This window comes from Panicum virgatum, chromosome 7N (assembly GCF_016808335.1).
Source record: "Panicum virgatum strain AP13 chromosome 7N, P.virgatum_v5, whole genome shotgun sequence".
In the NCBI taxonomy this organism is placed as follows: Eukaryota; Viridiplantae; Streptophyta; class Magnoliopsida; order Poales; family Poaceae; genus Panicum; species Panicum virgatum.
Window position 1 is genome coordinate 44,138,311 of NC_053151.1, and position 25,064 is coordinate 44,163,374.

The following is a 25,064-nucleotide window of genomic DNA, read 5'->3' on the forward strand; positions in this document are numbered from 1 at the left end:
CCGGATATAAGAATCCACCAGGTTATCACCGAGAACACTAATGATCAAGCCTCGAAAGAGGATATCAGCCTCATCGAACGCACTCCCTTCCTCTGGAGAGAATTGTTCAGGCTTACCCTCTTTCACATGGATCACTCTCGATAGTGTTAACCACAGTATAAGCCGCTCTTGCCAACGTTTGTAATTTGAACCATCAAAAGGTGATGGTTTGATTGATGCAGCAAAGCTAGATACCGAAAGCCTATTAACACAATCAGGTTTTTGGATTGTTAGAAATCTAGGCAATTTTCGGTATATTTTAATTCCAAAATTAGATGTATAAACTAGCAATATTTCTATGACTTTAAGGAGTAAAAGAAAGAAAACATGTGAACATGTTTATACTTATCACACATATAAGCATAAACAATATAAATAACCAAAGTTTTAGGGAGTACCCTAAAGCGGGGCCGTTGCCGGAGGCATTGGCTGCGCTGTTACCAACTGGAGTAGACATCTACTCGGTTGGCCTCAGTCGAAGTAGTCGAACTAAATCGGTGCAGGAAGATGTTCGCAGTGCAGTCCCACGAACGGTCACCAAGATGTAGTCGACGTAGTCGTTCGGCCACCAGAATGTAGTCGACGTAGTTGTTCGGCTCGTCCACCAGGAAGTAGTCGTACAATCGGGCAAAGCCTTAGTATTTTTGAGCAGTCACGCTAAAGCGTTACCCAAAAACCTGATTGCCCGCCTATCCCGTGCAGGATCTCAAGGCGAGCAAGGTTTCGGAGGCCTGCTCACGCTAATTCTCAGTTGTTGCAACTGGAGAGGGAGAAGAGAGGAGCCGAGTTGCCTCAGTGCTCTGGTGCAGGATGGATGAGGGGCATGACACTCCTTATATAGTGACTCAGGTGCTCAGGTTCGTTGAACCTGGACACCATCAGAGTCATTTAGGTGATGCGGTTATGGCCATTAATTACAGATTTAATTGCACGTTTAATCGCACGATTAATTGCTGTCAACGGCAAAATAGCCATCACATCACACCGCGCCACGGCCACGGCCACGGCCACGGCCCGGCCCGGCGAGGCGAGCGAGCGCGCGCGCGCGTGTGGTTCACCGTCCTCCTCTTACCGGCTTCACAAGTGGTGTACAAGAAGTCCACCTTTTAAGTCGGTTGAGATCCTCCTCAATTCCCGGTACGGAATTAAACATTGATTCCCTAGCATTAATAGTGGGCTTTAAATTCTTTTATTGCTTTAGAATAAATGAGCCAAGCCCATTACTCCAACAGCCACACCCTGCGCTCCGCGCCCCTCGCTCTGCTCTTGTCCTCACATACACCTGTGCTCGCTCGCGCTCGCGTTACACCGGCCGGCACCGTCGCTTCCCCCTAGGAGGCGGCAACGTTATATTCCCTTGAGCAAAGGCCTCGTCTACCTCGAGCTGAGTGTCTTGGCCGCCGAAGAGGGGGCGGCGATCGCCGGGAAGGAATGATGGAGGGAAGCTACGGCGGCGGCGGCGGTGGGGCGATGTCGCGGGACCCCAAGCCGCGGCTGCGGTGGACGCCGGAGCTCCACCAGCGCTTCGTCGACGCCGTCGACAAACTCGGCGGCCCGGAAGGTGAGTGCTCGCTTTCCTTTCCGTCCTGCTCCAGTTCCTCAGATAAGTTTGCTCTGTCATGATGCCTGCGGCTTCAACCATCCTCTGCAATCTACTAGTATGATGCTGCTTTTACAGAACATGTAGACATGCATTGTTCAGGCCGAATTCTGCTCGGCTTGGCTGCGAGCTACTGCATAGTTGACCATAGAGCCTTGTGCAAGTTCAATATAGCATAGTCAAACAGGCTAAAAGCCACATGTAAAATTCAATTGCCATAGCCGCAACCAGCAATAATGAATACAGTTGACGAGAAACAGTGCCAAGAATTTGCATTCGGAACAATGGTAGTCACCACACGTGTCATGCTAGAAACTAGATCATGTGCGATTCCTCTTTCATTCTCTGAACAGCCGCCCTCTCTGTAGCTAATCAAGCTCATGTTCATCTGAGTTTTGTTTCCTTGAGCACATCTGCTGTTTTCTTTTTGAAAATTTCTCTGCTGTATTCTGGATTAACCATTTCTTGTGCTGACCGGAACAGAAGCGACGCCCAAGTCGGTGCTCAGATTGATGGGCATGAAAGGTCTCACTCTGTACCATCTGAAAAGCCACCTTCAGGTTTTGAGCTCTACTTCTTCACTGCTTTAGAATTTGCTAGGGACTCGTGGTCCATTGTACTAACAGATTGTGACATTGATACTGATGTGCATAGAAATATAGACTGGGAAGACAGGGAAAGAAAAGCACAGGTCTGGAACTTGCCAACGGTAGTGGTATGAACCTTGTACTTCCTCTCTTTCTGTCATCAGGATTTACCCGCCAAGGTTTTCCTTCTTATCTTCGTACTTTCGCTCCTTCTGTCATCAGGAGTTGCTGCACAAGGCCTCAGTTTTCCCCATCCAACTCATGTTCCAGGTGTTCCTGGTGAAGGAAAGAACACAGGGTAACGAGCAATTACCTTTTGCTGTCCAACAACTTGCGAGAGTTAGCATAATACCCGTCCTTAGGGCACTACAGGAAGTCAATCAATATTTGGTGCAATTAGCATAATGCATCGTGTTAAGTAGACATCTGTAACTGCTACAAAGCGTTACCTGACAAACAGAACATCATGGTTGGGTTTGCGCTCTGAAACCTTAGTGTCAACTGATATATTACTTGCAGTAACAGGGAACGTGGTACGGTGCCCACGTTCCCGTACCGGTATTATTTTGCTGCATGTATGTGACCGTAGAAGTGTAATCATGATAAGAGGAACCCAAATTTGGATGAGTCAAAATCCCAAACCAGGAATCTGTCTATCAGTAGAAAATAATACAGATTCATCCAAATAGGGGGGGGGGGGCTGATCAGAAACTCACCTGCTAAGATCAAGTATTAATTTACAGTGAATGCAATATTCCCACACTATATCTTCAGAGTTTGTATGCCGATTTCCTTATACACAGAGGCCCAGGAATTTGCATAGAACTGATTGTTTTTTAGAACACTAATTGCTTTTTGTTATGTGACTGAATTGTGCTCCTATATTTTGTTGAACTTTTTATGGGTAATGGTTGGACTAACCATTTCTAAAACATTCTTATGTCAATTAGAGAGATGCCACTTGCTGAGGCACTAAAGTATCAAATTCAAGTCCAAAGAAAACTGCAAGAGCAACTTGAGGTAAGACAGGTTTTACATCACTACCATGAGCCTATACTCTCCAAAACTTTCTTCCATAACACCACAAGTGTGCTTATGTCTGCAATCAGGTGCAAAAGAAGCTTCAGATGCGAATTGAGGCCCAAGGGAAATACTTAAAGGCAATACTAGAGAAGGCTAAGGGAAACATTTCCTTTGATGTAAATGCACCCATTGACAACATAGAATCAACCAGATCACAGCTCATGGACTTCAACCTAGCTCTATCAGGGTTCATGGACAATGCAACTCAAGTGTGCGAAGAAAGTAACGGACAATTGGTGAAAGCTATATCTGATGACAGCCACAAAGATAAATTAGGCTTTCAGCTCTACCAACTAGGAAGTCAGGAGGCTAAGGAAGACAAATGGACACCAAAAACTGAAGACTCGCTCCGACTAGACTTGAATATTAAAGGTGGATATGACCTCTCTTCTAGAGGAATGCAAGCATGCGAGCTAGATTTGAAAATCAACCAGTAGATAATATAGAGATTTGTTCAAGAAGCTGACAGTTTTGGGTAGTTAACTCTTTGATATTAGGTTATTTCTTTCCTGTGGGTACTGAGTATGCTTGTCCGAAGCTCACAAGTTTGCTTTACCCTCTGCTAATGTTAAATCTGCTGAAAGAGATTTCTGAATAAATTTGGTTATTGTTTCAAAAGTTTGAATTGTACACATATGTAGAATGCATATTGGTGAATGATACAGCATGCAACAGTCTAGAATCATGGTATTTGCATATTTTGAAATGTACTTTTTGTACCATACTATATCTGAACATTTAGTGTTGGTATGTATGTATGTGTGTGCGCTATTAGAAAACTTTGTAAGGACCCAAATGCATAAATGCTAATAAAAGAGAGGGGGAGGTGAGTTCGGTCTGTCTCAACCGACCTCAACTCACATTCTACAAACTTCCACATGGTACCAGAGCCAGTGTTCGAGGAGGCGATGGTGGCGGCGATGAGTCGGCGCACGTGGTGCAGCTGAGAAGGTGCCTGCGAGGAAGACGGTCGACGGATCTGCGCAGGGGGTCGTGGCGCAGGGGGAGCAGCACGGGAGCTCGTGCGGGGCGTGGTGGATCTTGAGGCGGCCGAGCGGGCTTCCCGAGGAGGCAGCGCCGGAGGAAGTGGACCCGGTGCGGCGGCGGCGGCAGCTGTTGGTGGTGGTAGGCGCGCGGTGCTGTGCAGGAAAGAGCGAGGAGGAGGCCGTAGGGAGGTAGGCGGCGGTGTTGTGCAGGGAAGAGCCAGCGGAGGAGTCGAGAAGGAGAAGGAGAAGGAAGAGGATTCAGCTTGAGGTTGAGCTCCACACGCTCGAGAAGGAGACCTGACGGGCGAGTGGCTGGTGGTGTGACGGCAGCATTGAGCAAGAGCAGAAATCAGGAGGAATAGGCAGCAGAGGAGCAGAGAGTTTGGCAACGATTTGCTCTGTTCTACACCAGAGAGTAGTCTGATTGGTTTGGTGGTGGTGTGATCTTGGCTGCAGCTGCAGGCAAGTGTGGAAGCACCAGAAGAGGCAACGAAGCAGAGGGACAGCTCAGGTAGCATAGAAGTGGCTGGAGCTTGTGCTGATTGAGCAGAATGGGGGAACAACAAGGCATTGAGCAAGTTCTTGGGAAGCTGGTGGAACTGCTTACAGCGAAGAAAGATGAGGCTCCATCTTCAAGCAAGGAAGTTGTATCATATATGGAACCTGTCCAGAAAATTGAGCTAATGCCAAATGACATTAAATTGGAAGGCGTTAGGAACTACTTGCCCTGGTCAAGAAGGGCAATATTATTACTAAAGGCAAAGAGACTTGAAGGTTCTGTCACCGGAGAATCGATTGAGCCAAAAGACAAGTCGAGCAATGACTGGAAAACATGGGAGGCTATAAACTCTCTGGTGGCTGCATGGTTGTTGAGCTCTTTATCTCCTACCATAGCAGGCTCTGTGGATACTATCACGAGTGCAGCTGGAATATGGGAGGCCTTGTCAAAGATGTATTCAGGAGCTGGTAATGTGATGCTATTAGCTGAGACTGAGGACATAATTAATACTATGAAGCAGGGGAGCTTTCTTTGATGGATTATGTTGCAACTTTGAAGCGGCTGTGGGCTGATGTGGATCATTTTGATCCTATTGAGTTACCACACACTGAATGTGTAGTGTGGATAAAGAAATGGATAGAAAAAAGAAGGGTTCTTCAATTCTTGAGAGGCCTGAATCCAGATTTTGAGGCAAGGCGTGCTAGTATGTTTCATCAATCCAGTCTTCCAAGTCTTGAAGAAGCCGTAGCTGCAATGGCACAAGAAGAGACTAGACTGAAGTTGATAAAAGGTGATACTTCATCTCCACCTCCTCCAGCTTTTGTGATGACAAGGACACAAGAAACTAGAACATGCTATAATTGTGGAGAGCAAGGTCATCTGAGTCGAGATTGTCCTCAACAATGAAGGCCTTATCGTGGGAGAGGAATAAGCAGTGATAGACGTGTTATGAGGGGAAGTGGAAGCCATGGAGGAAGGAGAGGAGGTTATAGAGCTAATGTTGCTATACCTGAGGGAGATGAAGATCAAATCACAATTTCAGCTTCAGAAATAAAAGAGTTGAGAAAGTTGAAGGAGAATAAGAATGACTCAACGTCTGATGATCAAGGTGCAGTGTCACTTCAACTGACGATTTGAACCCAGGTATAAAAAATAATGCTTTAATTTCCATGGGAAAATGCAATTCAAGATGGATACTAGATTCTGGGGCATCAAAACATGTCACGGGCAGGTCAAGTGAATTTGCATCATATAAGTTATATCCGAGCTCATATAGGGAAACAATTCAAACTGCTGATGGGACATTTCAACCCATTAAAGGAGTTGGCACAGTAAAATGCACACCATCTATAACCTTATCATCAGTATTATATGTTCCTTCCTTTGGAGTCAATTTAGTTTCAATAAGTTCTTTGGTTGATCAATTGGACTGTCAAATATTTCTTGATCGTGAAAATTGTATAATTCAGGAAAGGAAGACTGAAAAAAAAACTTGGAACTGGGGTTCGTCATAATGGACTCTGGTATCTTGATCGGAGAAGAACTGATGAAGCAGTATGTCTTGCACTATCTGCAGTGGCCGGTGAAGAAGAAGCAAAAGTAATGCTCTTACACTGCCGGCTGGGGCATATATCTTTTGATGTTATGAGTAAAATGTTTTCTTATGAAATGAGTAAAGTAAACAAACAGAGATTAGTCTGTGATGCATGTGAATTTGGGAAACATACTAGAACCTCCTATGTGACTCGAGGTTTACGAAGTGAAAGTCCTTTCATGCTTGTTCGTTCAGATGTATGGAGATCCCCTGTTGTCTCGGTGAGCGGGGTAAAATACTTTGTTTCCTTTATTGATTGTTATTCTCGTATGACCTGGTTATATCTTATGAAGCATAAAAATGAAGTGTTAGACTGCTTTAAGGATTTCTATGCATACGTAAAGAACCAGTTTAATACTCATGTGAAGATTATCAGAAGTGATAATGGAACAGAGTATGTAAACACGGAATTTAGATCTTTTCTCTCTAAAGAAGGGATATTACATCAGACGTCATGCCCCGATACACCCCCACAGAATGGAGTAGCTGAGAGGAAGAATCGACATCTACTAGAGGTGGCTCGCTCACTTTTGTATACAATGAATGTGCCTAAGTTTCTATGGAGTGAGGCAGTGATGACTGCTACTCATTTAATTAATCGTATGCCATCAATGATACTTGGCATGAAAACTCCATGTGAATTGCTCTATGGAAAGAATGAATTCATTGTCCCACCAAAGGTTTTTGGATGTACTTGTTTTGTTAGAGATCACAGACCTTCAGTGGAAAAGTTAGACCCTCGAGCTGTTAAATGTATCTTTGTTGGGTACTCCTGTGGGCAAAAGGGATATAGATGTTGTAATCCATCTGAACGACGGATGTTCGTGAGTTTAGATGTCAATTTTCGGGAAGCTATTCCTTTTTATGGAGAAAGATCAGATCTGAGTGATCTATTTGCTACCCTTGATACTCCTAGTGAAGATGGAGTTACTTCTGAGGGGGAGAATGAGAATGAACAAGATGATGTAGATAAGAGACAAACAAAGTATGAAGGAGTAATAAGCAGTCCAGTTCCTCAGGAAGGAAGAGATGTAAGTGATGAATCAATTTTATCTCAAGCCCGGAATTCTAGAGGAGAAGGTATACATGACAAAGTATTCTCAAAAGTGTATACAAGACGGAAGTTCAGAACTCAAACAAACACGGAAGACATGGCTCAATCAACTCCTGTACAAGAAAGTGGCCAGGAAGAAATTGAAGAAGCTCCAGCTCTAGAGATTGAGGTTGAGGATCTGCCATCAGATGATATGCCTATTGCGTTACGAAAGGAACCAAGAACTGGTGCAGGAGTCCCTCCTCAGAGGTATGGATTTGATCACGACATAAGCAATTATGTGTCTCATACCTCACTATCTTCTGAGTATAATGCTTTTCTGGCATCCTTACAATATGTGATCTCTAGAAAAAAATAAAACTTGGGATCTTGTGCCTTATCCATTGGGCAAGAAAATAGTTGGTTGCAAATGGGTATATACAGTAAAACAAAATCCCGATGGAAAAATAGAAAGATACAAAGCTAGATTAGTTGCAAAAGGATATAGTCAGACCTATGGGATTGACTATGATGAAACATTTGCCCCGGTTGCAAAAATGAGCACTGTAAGGACATTAATATCTTGTGCAGCTAATTATGATTGGCCGCTATATCAGTTGGATGTTAAGAATGCTTTTTTACATGGGGATCTTCAAGAAGAAGTCTACCTGGAGATTCCACCTGGATTTGCTACTGATCAGACCAAAGGAAAAGTATTGAAGCTGAAAAAATCGTTATATGGTTTAAAGCAATCACCAAGAGCTTGGTTTGATCGATTACGACGGGCTATGTGTAATATGGGATATAAACAGTGCAATAGTGATCACACTGTGTTTTATTATCATTTTGGAGGCCGTGTCACTATTCTGGCAGTGTATGTGGATGACATGATCATCACAGGGAATGATCCTTTGAATATCTCCCAACTGAAGAAGAATTTAAGCAAGGAATTTGAAGTTAAAGACCTAGGCCAACTACGGTATTTCCTGGGCATTGAGATAGCAAGATCTCCTAAGGGAATTGTCCTCTCACAGCGCCAGTATGTATTAGATCTACTACATGAGACAGGTATGCTTGGATGTCGTCCAGCCTTTAGTCCTATTGAGCAAAATCATAAAATATGTGCACGAAATGGAGATCCTGTTGACAAAGAAAGATATCAAAGGCTTGTGGGACGGTTAATTTATTTATGTCACACAAGGCCGGATATAACTTTTGCAGTAAGTATTGTGAGTAGGTATATGCATGATCCAAGGAGTGGACATTTAGATGCAGTCTATAGAATTTTGAGATATTTGAAGAGGTTTCCAGGGAAGGGACTGTGGTTCAAAAGAAATGGTCATTTAGATGTGGAAGGCTACTGTGATGCAGACTGGGCAAGTTGTCTAGATGACAGGAGATCTACCTCGGGTTACTGTGTTTTTGTTGGTGGAAATCTAGTATCATGGAGAAGCAAAAAACAATCAGTGGTATCCCGCTCAACTGCAGAAGCAGAATTCAGAGCTATGTCGGTATGCCTTAGTGAATTGTTGTGGGAAAAGAATTTATTATTAGAATTAAAGCTTATGAAAGGTACTCTGAAGCTTCGGTGTGATAACAAGTTAGCAATTAATATTGCTAACAATCCTGTTCAGCATGATCGAACTAAGCATGTGGAGATCGACCGCTTCTTTATTAAAGAACGACTAGATGATGGGACACTTAAGCTAGTTTTTGTAACCTCTAATGAACAAGTAGCTGATTGTTTAACGAAAGGTTTAGGTGTTAAGGCGTGTTTATTAGCATGTAGCAAGATGGGGATGATAGACATTCATCACCCATCTTGAGGGGGAGTGTTGGTATGTGTGTATGTGTGTGTGCGCTATTAGAAAACTTTGTAAGGACCCAAATGCATAAATGCTAATAAAAGAGAGGGGGAGGTGAGTTCGGTCTGTCTGAACCGACCTCAACTCACATTCTACAAACTTCCACATTTAGTAACTTGATGTGCACCAAATATATCCTATTTTCACGATCAAAGAATATACACTTACCAAAGCTAAAAATTTGAAGAATTAAAGTGTTGAGTTCTTGGCCTGTTGCCCCATGGTGTTAAGAATGCCAGCCATATGTACTTCAATCTTCCTCCGTTGGATCTGTTTATTACTGAAACCTTTTCCATAACCATCAACTAGCTGCAGCCTATGTAATACTGAGTAACCCATCTGACAATATTTTGGGATGATAGCATTAATGAAGTCACCAAGACATCTCAATTGTTATGCTGTAAGATTATCCAAACATCTCTCTTGTTGCCTGGACAAAATTGTATACAGCATTTACAACATTGAAATAAACCCTAAAGGTCCTGACTCCTATCCTATGTACCAGAAATATTGAGACTCCAACTCTCCAAGTGTTACAAGTTACAACCCATGAAACAAAAAGGAAAAAAATCAAAACTCAATTTATTTTAATTATTTATCTAAGTGAGAAAGAAATTATCCTTGAATAACTGAATTAGTACATCATGTCACTGTCATACTAATGTGTACAAAACTCGCATCCGTTGAAAAGAGCGTGGAAACAGAAGATTGAGACAAAACAAAACTGTGGATATGCACGAGAGGCAACTCTTTACTTTCCCCACTTTGAGAGGACCAAGATACCAACGACCGTGAAGCATACCGTGGCCACGGATCCAACCACAAGTGCAAAGGCATACATCTGGGTTGGAAGGTTAAGCTTCTCCTGAATACCCTTCAAGCCCTTGTCAATCACCGGGGCCAAAGCAGCGGCACCAGCGACTCGGAATGGTCTTGTAACATTGTTACCAGTCCACATTAGGATAACAATCTGATAAACAGAAAGCAGATGAAGATCAGTCTTAGGACACTAACGCTTTTGCATTGGGCAAATATGCAGATAGTACCATGGCTAATGACAACTAGAAAAAATTGAATGTCTACAGAAAGAAAATGAGTGCCATTTTGTCAAAACACATCACATGAGCCCAATTTTGGCAAGTCTTCTGTTAGCAAACAATGTCAGAATTGTGTTCTGTTACAACTTAAATCCAGGGTACATTTGATTTCAGTTGGTCGCGGTTGCCAACCGTGAACTTCTCCATCTAATTTGGCACTAGCAATGGAGATCGAAAGGAGGATCGCAGTACCTAGCAGAAATATACTACATGAGCTAACAACAGAGGAAAGGCACAGAGAACATACACCGAGCAGAGCCTTGAGATTGGCCGCGGGGTTCTTGCCGGTGCTCTTCTCGTAGCCGAGGAACGCGAGCACGAAGAAGGTGGTGTAGGTGACGGCGTCGAACAGCCCGTAGGCCAGCACGGCGGCCAGACCGAGCTTGGCCACTCTGGCCCTCGCCTCCGCGCTCTGCACCTGCGCGCGCGCATTCAGAATCACATCGGAACCCCCACAAAACAAATCAAAATCCCCATCATGCAACCACAGCAACCATGAGCTCACCATCCATTTGGTCCAGAATCCACCCTTCGGCCCGGGCTCGCCCTGCAAATCAAGCGCAGAGTTAGCTCAGCGCCCCTGCGGGTTCGAAGTGCGGGGGATGCGGTCGGGTTAGCACCTGCTGGTCGGGGCGCGGGTTTTCGCTGGCGGACGCGCGCGGGGAGCCGGCGAATCCTCTCTCCGCGCCGAGGAGTGAGGTTGGTCGAGGGAAGCGGCGGCGTGGAAGTTTTGCAGGTTCGGATGGCGAGATGACGCGGGAGCGTAGGGCGCTCGGGCGGAGTGTGACTGCCGGGTGCTGCAGGTGAAGGGTAGACATGGCGGCGGGCGGTGAAGAACGAGGGAAGCACGGCAGATTGGGCGAAGGGTTCTGGTGCGATGGTGCCCTGCACGGTGAGACCCCCTGGTAACTAGCTAGCTGCCATTTGGGACAGAGACAAACGGCGGCAATCAAGCTCCATTACCAAGCCATCCAAAGTATAAGCAACAGAAAACGCAATCAAATAGCACACTTAAAGATCGGCAAACCAAGATACGCTGTGTGTCTGGTGCAGAAATTGTGCATTCTACTGTTCTACATCACAGATAAAAATTCAGATGACATGAAGAACGGAGGAAGCCCAGCTAGTTTCTGATGCAGAAATTGTACATTCCCGAACAGAGATCACAATTCAGTTAACATGAAGAACAGAGGAACTTCAGGTGAAAACGCCAGAAAAACACCTGTCACGCTTCAGATATGTACATAGCGATGTAGATTAGCTTGTTCCGACAAAGACGAGTGTGTGGCGTACATAAAATAGGTTTCACTTTCAAAGAAATGGTTCGAAAATATTGTAGTAGTAATACTCAACTCATAAGCATGCTTTCCCATAAAAACAAAACACTCATTTTCTTATTAGCGATGCAAAATTCAGCAGAGCGCAATTAGCCTCAGTGGTATCCGATGGGCGCAGGGGACTCCTTCAGCTGCATGCCCTGGCAATGGATGTCCTGCATGCCACAAGCAAAGACGGAATCAGACATCAGAACCAATCCATAAACCCGAATAAACATCTGTGACCAAATGACATGAAACAGTGGTGTTGATCTCCAAATAGAATCTGGAAGTATTTTAGTTCGTACCGAGGCGAAGTGGTTGACGTCACGGTGGTGAGCCTCGTCGGCGCGCACCACGGTGACGACGTCCTTGAGCGTGGCGTTGGCGGGGAGGCGCCAGTAGTCGATGGCGATGGCCGGGGCGGGGACGTTGTCGATCTTGCCGGCTTCCAGGTCCTTGAGGTACTCGGTGTACGAGTGGATGGCCTCCTCCTCGAGGTAGCCGACGACGCGGTGCGCGAACTTGGGGGAGAGGAGGTAGCCCAGGAAGTAGGCGTTGAAGAAGACGCCCTGGACGGCGATCACCAGCGCGCGCTCGTACCATCTCGGCTTGGCCACCTCCATGAAGGTCATGAGGTGCATGCGCTCGTTCTCGGCCTCCTCCATCAGCGCGCGGATCCAGCCGCCGCTCTGCTCGAAGCGGCGGAGAGAACGCAGGTGGAGCAGCATGCCGCCCACCATCCCCGGCACCGCTGCCACGGTCTCCAGCATCATGGCCCGGCAGCCATACCGCCTCTGCAGACAATTCACATAATTCGTCAACGTCTCAGCTTACAAATTTACAGCACAGTGCCATAACGATCGAGCTTTGAGAGTACTCAGATTATTGGCACATACGAATGGATCATATTCTTCTTTAAGCCAAATTAAAGAGATGGTTGCTAATAAAAATAGAAATCCTATATTAGCAAATGTTCATAGCTCTGTTTTGCTGATGTCCTTGTCAATCGCTTAGAATATAATTAAATCCACAAAATGTTTGTGCTAAAATACACGATTTGGTCCACGTTGCAAATACAACTTTCGACTTCCCAGAAAGCAGGATTGGCAGAACAAAAATATCAAGACGCCATTGATACTAAAACCATATGCCACGCCATGTAGCTAGTAAAGTCTAGTGCAGGTAGAAAACACCGAACTGATCAATTGAACAGCGAAGGCCATGAACTGCCCACGTGCACGAACCTGGAAGAAGACGTCGGTGGGGAAGCGCAGCGACTTGACGGTCCAGTAAGCGATCTTATCGAGCATCGTCTTGGGCTCGTGGTGCCTGGTCAGATCGATGGACGTGTCCGCCGAATACGTCTCCCATGGCTGCAACAGAAGGACAGATTAATCACGCCGCTGCAACGAGTTAATCACCATTAACCAACGCCTGCTGCATGAACCGATCTAGAGACGATCCGTTCACCACCGGGATGAATCGCAAGAGGCAAGCAAACCGAACAACAATCAAAGCGAGCCGGAGCGCGGATCTCGTACCCTAAAGCAAGTCCACTTCCACTCGGTGCCGTCCTCCCGCATCAGCTTGTTCGTCTGTTCGATGCCCCAGTAGCTGTTTATCACCACGGCCTTCTTATCCCCTCCGTCCTTGGCCGCCTCCTCCTTCGCCTTCTGCGGCGATGCTGCCGCGGCCGCGGCGGGGGAGGACGACGTGGACATGAATCGCCCCATAACCGCCGGGACGCCGTCGGCGCCAGCGAGCAGTGCGGGCCTCGTGGCCGCCGCGGCGAAGACGCGCGTGCCGGTGTGGCGGAGGAGGATGGATCCGGCCATCCGGGAGCTCATCGCCGGCGATCACCGGTTACGCGAGCCAGAAGTTTTGGGAGCAGATGCGACGCGAGTCGTGGTGGGCCCTGGGCCGCGCGCTTGCGTTGACGGCGATTGCTTGGTTGCAGATTGGAAATGGAGCGGGGATTTTGGGCGGACTTTTATATAGGGTATGTGGGGCCGCCCCGTCAGCGACGGAGGAGGTGCCTTGCTTCCCCGGGCTTCCAGAAACTCAGGAGGTCCTTTCTTCTTCTCCAAGTCGATCAGGCTGGACGTCAATTAATTACCCGTGATGATTTTTTTTTCCGTTGGAAACAGCCTGTGATTTAGGTTCACGTGTTTGCACGCTGAAACCTATATCTGTTTGTGATGTGAAATTGGTACACGCATCAGATAAATCTCCCTGTGACACAAAACACATGGATGCTCTCAACATTTTCCATTTTCTTTTTTTTCTTGTTGATGATGCTAGAAGTGGTCTTATTTTTCTTCCAAGTATGAAGTATTAGATGCTTGATCAAGTGACCCATGGGAATATTCTTAGTGTTTCAGTTGAAATATTCCATTCACACCATCTCCATGTATGAATGGTACGAACTGGTAGTACGTACTCCGTATTGTCCTACTGCAAAGAAAACAAAGCAAAACGGGACATGCTTTCCGTTCTGCTGTTTGTCTTGTGGACCAAGAAAGACTCCAACCATCCAAGACCAGGCTGTCAGTCAAATGAGGCAACTACGAGTAGTTCGATCGCCATGTCCTACTATATTTAGGATTTTTTATCTGCAAATTGCTGTGCTTAAGATCCGTAACCCAAACTATACTAGCAACAGCATATATTGAAACGTGACGAACAGGATTTTTTTTAAAAAAAAGAGCAAAAACCAGAAACTTCCCGCACCTTGCATATTTAATCTTTGCTGGCATTGTGCTCGCCAGTGGCGAATCTAGGTTGAACAAGTAGAGGGGGCTCATATTAACTCTCTTCTTCTTCCTCCCCTTCTCTTTCTCTTCCTCCTCTCTTTTTCTTCATTGTTTCATCCCAAAAATAGTGATGGGGCTTAGAGGGGTATCCATGTATCTTGAGGAGGTAGGGGGGCTTGATCCCCCTAGCCCCCCGTAAGATCCTCCCACGCGAACCATTGGGTGAATAAGCAATCGTGTCTGAGTCAAATGATCTGTTTCCATGTGGCAAAGAAAGTAGCATAATTGCAACTCGTAGTTAAATCACTACTTCCTCTTACTGCTATACGGTGTAATCTTGTTTCAACTAAACAATGGTCTGATTTGTGGATCCCTTAACTTGCTGGTACTAGCTTGGTATCAAGAATATCTATCACAGCGCGCGTTTATTCATTGTATCTTTTTCCAGCTGCTAAAAACAAATCAATTCTTGCTCTGCAACTTGTTTTTTTTTTGAAAAGATTGCTCTGCAACTTTTTGAAGTTTATACGATAATGAAGGTTAATATTCACAAAAAAACAATAAAGAAATTTAATAATTTTGCTCGTGACGTACTGGTCAGACAGTGTTGAAATTAGGTTGTCTTCGACTATATGTTTTTTCCCCAGTGTGAGGTCTTTTCGGTCATCGTGCATCTACGTTCATGTCAAATGTGTACTCCATCGTGATGACGCTTCTCAACGACGACAAGGAGGTTAGCCAACATGTCTCAATTGAGGAAAGGCACAGGCAATAGCTAATAATTGCATCTTGTAATACTTCACATGCTTCATTTTTCAGTTGGTCTCACAAAGAATTCAGCAAGTAAATGTAATGTAAAAACTCAAGAAGAACTGGAAATAATGAAAGGACAAATCTTTGGATGGTTTTCATACAAAGATGTGGGTGTCATGAGGATGGTTTTTCGCATTTAACATCTTATGCCTGCAATCACGATATTTTTCTATGATACAAAGTTGTTAAATACTAAAGTGCAATTTGTACAAAACTCAAATCATACACATCATGTAACACAGGAAAATTGGCTCCTTTCTGACCTACAGCATGATGGCTCAGGCATCAAGAAATAAACTCAAAGCCAATGGAATATATATCCAAAAAAAAACAAAATATGATCGGACATAACTAATGCACATTTCTATCAGAAACAAGATTTCATGATTTGTCTCTGATCAAATGTGAGTTTATGTTAAAATTAGAACGATGGAGGACAAGAGAAAACAAGAGGCCTATCCTTCTATTATTGTGTAGCACCTATTGACAAAAATTTCTGTGGGCTTATCAAAATTTGTAGCACCTATACGAGATTTTGACCATTACACACTGGAAGCCTTGGTAACTCTAATTATGTAGAACTCCTATTTATAAATGATAAATTTGTAGCAAAGTCATGTAATAAAAATTATATTGTTAATTCCATTTTAATTATATTCTTTTTAAAATGTTAATAAAAAAGAAAATTCTTGTTTTTTTCTTTCCAAAATTCGATATGACAACAGTAATGTTTCTCTGTAAAGTGAGGAGAGAAAAAATGGCCTGTGAATGGATAATTTCCAGCAAGCAAAGTAAAATAATCAGTAATTAGAAACCACATATGACATACTAGTTTCGGGTCACTTAGGAGTAATATAATGATTAGATCAACAATACAAACGGACAATTGCCATTGCAGATTGCTAGTAAATGACTCGCTATATGGTTACATAACTATTATTTTTTCTGACATAACTGCTTAGACATTATGCAATATATGTATTCACATCATCAGGTTAGACTGGTGTGCATATATAGGACATAAACTGTGGATGCAGAGGATGCTTTTATGAAGTTAAGACAGTACTAATTCTTACAAATCATTTTTATCATCAAGATCTGGTGTTATGAGGAAAGGAAGTGTCATTTTAGCAGCTAGTGACTGAAATAGATCTGCAACCATTGAGGCTGGTTAGTTTGCACCAAAGGAGTAGTAACCAGGTGAGCATATTGATGCACATCATTAGGAAAACTCAAAATGACTGCTGCGGAACTTTGATTAGTTTCCATATTGCTTATATTGCTATATATATATATATATATATATATATATATATATATATATATATATATATATATATATCCTCACCCTACAGCATAAATTGGAACAAATTTTACACTCCAAGGTGGCAAGTTAACTTTTTTTACTTGTTTTGTCTTCATATCGTTGCTTGTTCTTGTGTCGCTCATTTCCAGGGTCAGAAGCAGAGCACCAATTGAGCAATCCTAACCCCTAAGAATTATTAATTTAAGTAAAAGGAGAATTAAAAAATGGTATGTCCTCTTGAGCTATTAAAGTATTTCATGAAATATGTAACCAGCTTATGTTAACAGTAAACTCTTTGGATGTATGTTAACAGTATACTCTTTGGATAAAGAGATTTGACACAGATAAGGTATTACTACATTACCAGGGATAAAGCAGATAATTTTTACATGTCACTTATGTTCAGCCTTCAAATTCGAACAACATGAGAAAAATTACAATGGACGAGCATAGTTAGCTTAGGTAAGAAGAAGCCTGAATTTCTCTGACCAGTTAATGAGCATTTGCCATTTCTTCTTGATGAAGTGGTGACCAAGCATTTCTGACAGTCCTGACAAAGGAATGCTCATATATTCAAAGAGCTCTTGAAGTTTTGAATCACATAAAATTGATCCATTGATGACATTCTGTACAAAATCAAAGGGATGAATGTTAATATTTATGGTGTATCAACTTTATTTTTTCACAGTTAATAGTGGCTTCATGCATGCTTGATAATCATATGACTAAACCGGAAAACAATCAAGGAAAAGGCCTGGTATATATTTACTGATAAATTTGAAATAATATTAGTTTCTAAGAGACCAAAAAGCACACTATGATTCAAATAGTTGTTACCTGTAGTATTTTGTAACTGCTGGTATAAATTGGTGACATGAAACTTTCAATGTGGCCACACTGACCGTCTAAATCTTGATTCCATGATATGTAAACTAATAAAATGCATTTCCATAAATAAATATCTACATACTGCCACAATGGTTTGCGTATGCTATTATAGCATCAAAAAGCAGGGAGCATCAAAAAGCAGGGACACAGGAGCTTCAGTATAAACGGTATATAGAAATGGTAGCAAACATCTTAGTAGCTAGCTCTGAAGATAATACTTGTACGAAATTGAACTCTCCGTTGTCTTATGCTCTGCGACTTAGCTCGAGGTACAGAATTCATAACCAAAACTCTGGCATCATTATCCTTTTGATTGCAAAGTTCCTTGGATATGCCTCTCCTTTCTTCTTTACCTTTCTACCTAAAACTGTCAATGAACTTTCTGTGCTATTCCTTGGTCCATATAAATTCCTGCGTAACTCATTTCACAGTTACCTAATTGTTTGGAATTTTTCAATGCACCTCTAATTCAAGTAACAAAAAAAATCTTTTTTGTTATGAATGTATTATTTAAGCGACCAATGGTGCTTTTGAGAAACTTGAACTTCTGCAAGAGCTTGTTGGTAGCTCTTTGGAGATACCCTCTGGATAAGTTTTGCAAAGAAATCTGAAACCTGCAAAGAGTATATTGACAACAATGAGCCATGGAAAACAATATCTAACAAAAAAGACATGTTAGATGTATCTCTTCTCAAGCATAGTAGCATCATCTGCGAAATGTTTGTAAGGATAAAATAGTGTTAGATAATATAGTATCATTATGGCATACCGCAGGTTGGCCCAGCATATGTGCAGCTTTTGCAGATATATCTCCATACATGAGGTACCTGTATATTGGATTTTTAATAAAAAACATAAACAAATTTATGATAAGAATAAGTTGTAGCTTGAAGACTGTGAAAAGAAAAACACATCAATTTTCGTTGGGCAGTGGGAACACATGTCAAAGAACTAGGATATCACGGCAAGATTACCTATAGCACACAATAAAATTCAATGACCAAGTCAAGACTAACAAGCAACTTCGGATATGGTGATTTAAATGAGACTTTGAGGGTAGATAAGTTGATCAGGCTTAAGTAATTTTTGTTATTTTGCTCTTTTGGGGGGGAGTCAAAATAAGTTAGCCGTGAATATTGTTCAAAATACAAGAGAGCTACACAGACCTCTCTGGAGCTTTAAGTGGGTTGTGAAGTCCATGCTTAGGGCATGTAGATAAGCTCTCCACAAATGGCTGCAGAAGAAAAAACCATGATATTTTGTATGAGATCATACTCAACAGAAAATTTTCAAACAAACGACACTTCTTTTACATGGCAACATAAGAACATTAAACAAGTTTAAATGCAACATTTTGGACTGACAACAGTTCTATATTTGCATAGTCATAGTAAATATGAATGAAGTTGGCACACCCTCACTAAAATAAAAGGAGTATGGAAAGCTAAGTTTGATATATAAAAAAGTAATAAAATAAAAGGAGTATGGAAAGCTAAGTTTGATATATAACAAAGTAAGTGTTTTGCATTCTTTAAATTTGAGGAAAGTTGAAAAGGTTAAATGTAGTTGAACTATGCTTGCATGAACGCAACATGGAAAATATAAGAGAAGCATACCTTTATTTCGGTTCCCTGAACCTCAGCAACTTTGATGAATTTTTCACCATTTAGAGGATCACCTATGCAAAAAATAACACTAAAGTGTGGGTACATTAGCTTTTTATTATCAGATGATTTTGAGATCTCTTGCTGTTATAAACTAATAAAGTATGTCTGAGCCGAGGCATTGAAATCATCATACTATGCTGCTTACAACCTTGATGTTACATAAACTAAAATAGTACTACTCAGCTGAAGCAGTGAACTTAATCTTTGTTCCCAAAAGGTAGGTATCTTATAACCTGTCATTTCATCATCTACGTTATTCTATGGTGGCTACAAATGTTCTGCGATGTCGAAAACAGTTTTTTCGACCAAAAGATGTATCCCAAAAGCAAAAGCATCAGTTAGCCAAAGTTGTATCCAAAATTATAAGCAGAAGCATGATCCATATTGGCATGTCGTGTACAACAAAATATCCTTCCATTTGGTTTGCTTGCTGCTAGCAGTGTAGTCCTACCACACAGAGGAAGGCTGGCTTACCTTTGATCATTCTTTAATTTTTAGCTTCTTCCTCTCCTGTTGCTCACGGTTGTCCAACTGCACAAGCTTGAACAGGTGAATATATCAAGAAAAAGGAACTGAAGGCTTTGATAACTGTAAGAGCCCGCGTTTTTAAGAGCAAATTATATAGATGGATGATTGTGTTATTTGTTTTGCTGAAGACAGTTAGCAACTATTTAAAATGGGATTCCAAAATTAGTCAGAAGATAGAGAAGGCATACTAAATCTCAATTCTGCCTAGATTCAATGAAAAATGACAAACATTGGGGCCAAACAGAAGTGTGTTTACATAAGGTTGTTTAAAAAGGGGAACGTTGAAGAAGCATAGTGTTACTTCTCAGTTGAACAAAGGTCTCTGCTCCGGTGAACAATATGAACAATATGCAGCATATGGCTTCTGTTTATCTATGAAACGAGATGTACCTACGCATTTCAATAGAAGTGCATATATAGCACACAGGTTTTGAAGCCAAATTATATGTGTTACTCTATTTGCTTGCCTGTTACCTATTTTGTTTGCTAAACAAGTAGTGGTAGCCAATTGTCAGGTACTAACAAAAGAATGAGTGCAATTATATTTTTTGTTTTCATCTATCTTATCTGTATCACATCTCTTCACCCAAAGAGTATACTGTTAACAAACATCCAAAGAGTGTACTGTTGACAGGTGCTGGTTACATATTTCATGAAATGCTTTAATAGCTCAAGACACTTTCCATTTTTTTAGTTTTCCATTTTACTTAAATTAATTATTCTTAGGATTGCTCAATTGATGCTCTGCTTCTGACACAGGAAATGGGCGACACAAGAACAAGCAGCGATATGATGACCAAACAAGTAAAAAGAGCTAACTTGCCACCTCGGACTGTAAAATTTGTTCCAATCTATGTGCTAGGCTGTGCTTATAGTAATATAAGCAGTATGGAAAATAATCAAAGTTCCGCAGCAGTCATTTTGAGTTTTCCTAATGACAGCATCAATATGCTCACCTGGTTGCTACTCCTTTGGTTCAAACTAACTAACCAGCCTCAGTGGTTGCAGATTTATATCATTCATTAGTTGCAAAAAGACACTTCCTTTCCTCTTAACACCAAATCTTGTCGATAAAAATAATTATTAACAATTAGTACTGTCTTATCTTTATGAAAGCATCCTCTGTATTCAGATTTTATGTCATGTGCACACCAGTCTAACCTGATGACGTTAATACATATATTGCGTCATGTCTAAGCAGTTCTATCAGAAAAAATAATAGTTATTTAACCATATAGGAATAGCGAGTCATTTAGCAGCAATCTGCAATGGCAATTGTCCATTTGTATTATCAATCTGATCATTAGATTAACATGTCATATCTGGTTTCTAATTACTGATTATTTAGCAGGAATATTTTTCCCCTCATCCTACAGAGAAACATTAGTGTTGTTGTATATCTTCCATAAATCTGCTATAAATTTGTGATTTATAAATAGGACTTGTGACCAAGGCTTTCAATGTCTAATGGCCACAATCTCGCATTTTTACCTGTATGTTATGAATTTTGATAAGCTGAAAGATTTTTTTTGTCAGATAGGTAGTTACACAAGAATAGAAGGATAGGCTTCTTGTTTTATTCGGTCCTCCATCATTATAATTTTGACATAAACTCACTTTTCATCAGAGATAAATCATGAAATCTTATTTCAGATAGGAATGTGCATTACATTGGACATTCCATTGGCTTTGAGTTTATTCTTGATGTCTGAGCCATCATGCTGTAGTCAGAAAAGGAGCCAATTTTCCAATTTTACATTATGAGTATGATTTGAGTCTTGTACAAATTGCGCCTTGGCATTTAACAACTTTGTATCATAGAAAAAAATATCGTGTTTAAAGGCATAAGGCGTTAAAGGCGACAAACAGTCCTCATGACACCCATGTCTTGTATGAAAATCATACAAAGATTTGTCCTTTCATTATTTCCAATTAATCTCAAAATTTTACATTACATTTATTTGCTGCATCCATTGTGAGATCAAGTGAAAAGTGAAGCATGTGAAGTATTTCAACGAAAAAATAACACTAATGTGCTGACAGCTATGAGAAAGATCTCATAGGTCAAAGCTGCATGCGCCCCGCGTCGCTGTCCACATGAGCAGCCCAGCACGATTTTTTTAGCGCGCGCAGCGTGTACTGGTAGCAGCAGCAGCAGCAGCAGAAGTAGCTTGCAGCTTCCGCTCGGTGTTCTGTGGACGACACTGGCCGCTAATGGAATAGTGGCAGCAAGATCACACGCAATCAGGACATGGATCAAGCCCATTTATTGGCATATATACAGACATAAACGTAGTAGGTAGTATGATTTAGCTGTCATGAGTGTAGACACTACGATCATCATCAGTGTTTCACTTTCACACCCTACAGCTAGCTAATGCCGTGGAATTTAGAAGGGTATAAAAAAGTTTCCTTGTATATGTATATATAGAGTTTGACCACCGGGTCTTTACAAGTAAGTTCTACAGATCCCAGCCGTCGGGTTGTTGATCCGGCGGCTCAGGGTCGCATAATATGGACAGGATGAATGGGTAAGAACGAAGGACCGGATGGAGCCACGAAAACCAGCTCCTGTTGTGAAAGAGTAGACGACGCCGAACCGAGCGGATCCGTGCTTATCACATTCACACATCGATCAAGCGCAGCCCGCGTCACGCAACCGGAATTTAATCAAGCAATCAACCAACCAATTAACCAGCAAAAACCTACTACTAGTAGCAAACAGCTCCTAGCTAGAGGCAGCAAAACCTGCGCCGCCGCCAGAGAGAGAAGCTGATGATCAGACCACGAGCAGCATCATGCGCGCCCGCTTGGCCTCCGGAAGCGCGCTCTCGGCGTCCTCCACCGTCGCCGCCGTGGCGGCCGCGGCCGCGGCAGGCAGGTTGAGGTCGAAGTCCCTGAGCACGGACGTCGCCTGGGCTGCGCTGGCCTTGGTCTTGTCGGCCTTGACCCCGTCCGCGCCCGCGGCGCCGCCCTCGTAGTGCAGCCGCTTGTGCCCGCCCAGCGCCTGCCCCGACGGGAACGTGCGGAGGCAGAGCGAGCACTGGTGCACCTTCTCCTCCGCGTGCGCGACGCCGCCACCGAGGGGCGCTGCCTCGTCGCCCGCGGGGGCTGCCGCCGCCTGTGGCGCCGGGGCTGGCGGCGGCGTCGGCGGCTTCCGGTGGCTGGTCTTGTGCCCGCCGAGCGCCTGGTACGACGGGTACACCTTGCCGCACACGGAGCACTCGTACCCCTGGCCCGCCGCCTTCGCCGCGGCGGCAGCTCCGGCGCCCTTGGCGGCGGCGGCGACGACCCCACCGCCTTCCCCGGCGTCGCCGCGGATGCCGCGCGAGAGCATGAGGAGGGAGAGGGCGAGGTACTCCTCCTCGGACTGGTCGGCTCCTCCACCGCCGCTGGGGCTCCCCGCGCGGCGCTTGGACCGGCGCCCCCCGCGCGCCCACGAGTCCACCCGCGGCGGGGATGGCGGCGGCACCGGCGGCTTGCTGGACACGTCGACGGCCGCGTCGAGCGACATATCGATCGGCCGATCGATCGATCTCCTCTCTCGCGGCGGAGTTGACCCGGAGGCGCAGCGCGGAGCGAGAGAGAGAGGTGGACAAGTAGGAGAGTGGTGGGTGTGTGCGACTGAGCGTGGCGTGATGGAGGCGTGGGCTGGGTGCCCGAATATATAGCAGCGGGCGGGCGGTGCGGGGGAGGGATAGGTGGGAGGGGAGAGAGTGAGCAGCAGCAGTGCGGATACGGCCGGGAGAGGCGCAGCCGTGGTCGAGTAGGCGGCGGGCGGGGGAAGACGGGAAAGCGGCAAGTGGCGCGGGCCGGGGGGGACCCCACGCCCCCGCGCGCACGTCTGGGCCGTGACGGAGAGTGACTTGGTGGTCAAGGCATCCGCGCCCCTGGATTCGTGATCCGACGGCTGGCGGCGTCCCGGGGCCCCGGATTCCGCGCTTCTGCGCCGTCCGTTCTTTTGGCTTCGAGGAGGCCGGGTAGACGTTCTCCGGTGTTGTTCGCGCGACACGTGATGCGCGACTGCTTTGCGCGAGAGGATACGGCAACGCGTGGGTGTAGTGCATTGGCGGATGGTGGTGTTATCCCCCGCCTTGGAAAAAATGTTTATGGATGGATCGATGCTGCCGTTTCGTCATTAAAGAGACCGGCCGCCTATGTGTTGCGAAGAGTATCCATTTCTCTAACAGGAGGCACGATGGATATCGGACTCGTACATCGTACTGCAGGTGGGATATCTTGCGAATTTATTAGTGGTTTATTTCTTCCCGAGCAGCCGAGCAGCAAGCGGCCGGCAGCGGCGGCAGCGGCACCGCCCCCTGAGACCAGTCTCAGAGTTTTATAAAAAGTTTTATGACATTAAATACTATCATTTTTGTTGATACGGCAAGAAAAGAGAAGGCTAGAGTTTCATGGGATGTGAGAGTTTTATGACATTAAATACTATCATTTTTGTTGATACGGCAAGGAAAGAGAAGGCTAGAGTTTCATGGGATGTGAGGAGAGTTTCATCACCATGAAACTCATGTGACATATTTATTTAGTTCTCAGTCTAGATAACAGTGTTCATGAAACTTCCACTGAGACTGGCCTGACACGGCACAAGGTGGTTTCAGCCAGCTACTGCGTTGATGCCATTTGGAATTTGGAATATACTAGAAATGCTAGCGGCGTTGCCGCTTATGACCATGTGTGGGCTACCTGTATTGCAGGTGGGGCCTTCTTTTTCCGTATTCTATGGTAAAGCGAGGTAGCATTGGATCAGGATTTTAACTTCATCTCATGATTTTGAGATTTTGTTCATGTGTTACTGATTTATTTTTATAGTGAACTCTGCCATTATAACTTGTGTCAGTTATCGGGTTATTGATTAACTGAAGAAGTATGGAAACATTTTGGGTAGTGAGAAATTCTCAACACTGCATGTTGCTTACAACCTCGACATAACAGAAACTAATGTAGTATGCCTCAGCTGAGGCAGTGACCAAATATTCTGCGTTGTCGAAAGCTATGTTTTCGACCAAAAGATACGTAGTAAGAGCATCAATTAACCGAAGTTGTATCCAAAACTATAAGCAAAAGCAGCGGTCTGGTCCACATTTGTGTGCCATGTACACCAAAATATCCTTCCATTTTGTTTCCTTGGTACTAGCTGTGTAGTCGTGCCACTTAGAGGAAAAATAAGGAAACACTATTGGCATTTCAAATAAAAAAAGAACTCTACTACTTCTTCAAACTATAAGAATTGCCTAATTATCTATGAAATAATTGTATGGATGTAAAGTTTGTCATCAAACCTCCACTACACTTTGATGAAGTAAAAATGGAGTATTGATTCAGAGAGTATGACTCAAACTGGTAGCCATCTTTGTGTTATAAACATTCGAAATCCTTTTCAAAATGGGAA

At 43.7% G+C, this 25,064-nt stretch overlaps 4 protein-coding genes and 1 long non-coding RNA gene across 6 annotated transcripts; 1 reads left to right on the top strand and 4 right to left on the bottom strand.

Annotated features, from left to right (window-relative positions):
- Positions 1-1,276: 1,276 nt before the first annotated feature.
- Positions 1,277-3,991, top strand: LOC120683324 (myb family transcription factor PHL11-like). The gene is made up of 6 exons (XM_039965398.1): positions 1,277-1,600; positions 2,123-2,199; positions 2,294-2,354; positions 2,449-2,524; positions 3,177-3,246; positions 3,336-3,991. The coding sequence occupies exons 1-6, from the start codon at positions 1,471-1,473 to the stop codon at positions 3,744-3,746; spliced, it is 825 nt and encodes a 274-aa protein (XP_039821332.1). The 5' UTR covers positions 1,277-1,470; the 3' UTR covers positions 3,747-3,991.
- Positions 3,992-9,626: 5,635 nt separating this feature from the next.
- Positions 9,627-11,344, bottom strand: LOC120682733. 2 transcript variants are annotated; one of them, XM_039964734.1, is made up of 4 exons: positions 11,004-11,344; positions 10,889-10,930; positions 10,631-10,795; positions 9,627-10,256 (listed from the first exon to the last, which is right to left on the bottom strand). In XM_039964734.1, the coding sequence occupies exons 1-4, from the start codon at positions 11,199-11,201 to the stop codon at positions 10,038-10,040; spliced, it is 624 nt and encodes a 207-aa protein (XP_039820668.1). In that variant the 5' UTR covers positions 11,202-11,344; the 3' UTR covers positions 9,627-10,037. The 2 variants fall into 2 exon arrangements, with proteins under 2 accessions (XP_039820668.1, XP_039820667.1); XM_039964733.1 differs by having other exon boundaries at positions 10,631-10,801.
- Positions 11,345-11,538: 194 nt separating this feature from the next.
- LOC120682732 (ubiquinol oxidase 1a, mitochondrial-like) lies at positions 11,539-13,665 on the bottom strand. The gene is made up of 4 exons (XM_039964731.1): positions 13,244-13,665; positions 12,947-13,075; positions 12,008-12,496; positions 11,539-11,875 (listed from the first exon to the last, which is right to left on the bottom strand). The coding sequence occupies exons 1-4, from the start codon at positions 13,547-13,549 to the stop codon at positions 11,816-11,818; spliced, it is 984 nt and encodes a 327-aa protein (XP_039820665.1). The 5' UTR covers positions 13,550-13,665; the 3' UTR covers positions 11,539-11,815.
- Positions 13,666-17,989: 4,324 nt separating this feature from the next.
- LOC120683668 lies at positions 17,990-18,698 on the bottom strand. The gene is made up of 3 exons (XR_005678876.1): positions 18,629-18,698; positions 18,232-18,289; positions 17,990-18,076 (listed from the first exon to the last, which is right to left on the bottom strand). It is a non-coding gene; the product is annotated as an uncharacterized LOC120683668 (long non-coding RNA).
- A 2,850-nt stretch (positions 18,699-21,548) lies between these two features.
- LOC120682989 (zinc finger protein 36-like) lies at positions 21,549-23,339 on the bottom strand. The gene has a single exon (XM_039965000.1). It carries the CDS (start codon positions 23,169-23,171, stop codon positions 22,437-22,439), a length of 735 nt encoding a protein of 244 aa, XP_039820934.1. The 5' UTR covers positions 23,172-23,339; the 3' UTR covers positions 21,549-22,436.
- Positions 23,340-25,064: the final 1,725 nt, after the last annotated feature.

Bases quoted from the DNA above. Each gene is read 5' to 3' on its own strand.
- LOC120682989 (XM_039965000.1), bottom strand. From the start codon at position 23,171: ATGTCGCTCGACGCGGCCGTCGACGTGTCCAGCAAGCCGCCGGTGCCG.
- LOC120682733 (XM_039964733.1), bottom strand. From the start codon at position 11,201: ATGTCTACCCTTCACCTGCAGCACCCGGCAGTCACACTCCGCCCGAGC. The intron at 10,931-11,003 runs GTGCTAACCCGA...CTTGATTTGCAG, and splicing joins ACCCGCGCCCCGACCAGCAG to GGCGAGCCCGGGCCGAAGGG. The intron at 10,257-10,630 runs GTATGTTCTCTG...TCTGTTTATCAG, and splicing joins ATCTCAAGGCTCTGCTCGGT to ATTGTTATCCTAATGTGGAC.
- LOC120682732 (XM_039964731.1), bottom strand. From the start codon at position 13,549: ATGAGCTCCCGGATGGCCGGATCCATCCTCCTCCGCCACACCGGCACG. The intron at 12,497-12,946 runs GTTCGTGCACGT...AATTGTCTGCAG, and splicing joins CCACCGACGTCTTCTTCCAG to AGGCGGTATGGCTGCCGGGC. The intron at 11,876-12,007 runs GTACGAACTAAA...TGTGGCATGCAG, and splicing joins ACGTCAACCACTTCGCCTCG to GACATCCATTGCCAGGGCAT.
- LOC120683324 (XM_039965398.1), top strand. From the start codon at position 1,471: ATGATGGAGGGAAGCTACGGCGGCGGCGGCGGTGGGGCGATGTCGCGG. The intron at 1,601-2,122 runs GTGAGTGCTCGC...TGACCGGAACAG, and splicing joins CAAACTCGGCGGCCCGGAAG to AAGCGACGCCCAAGTCGGTG. The intron at 3,247-3,335 runs GTAAGACAGGTT...GTCTGCAATCAG, and splicing joins AACTGCAAGAGCAACTTGAG to GTGCAAAAGAAGCTTCAGAT.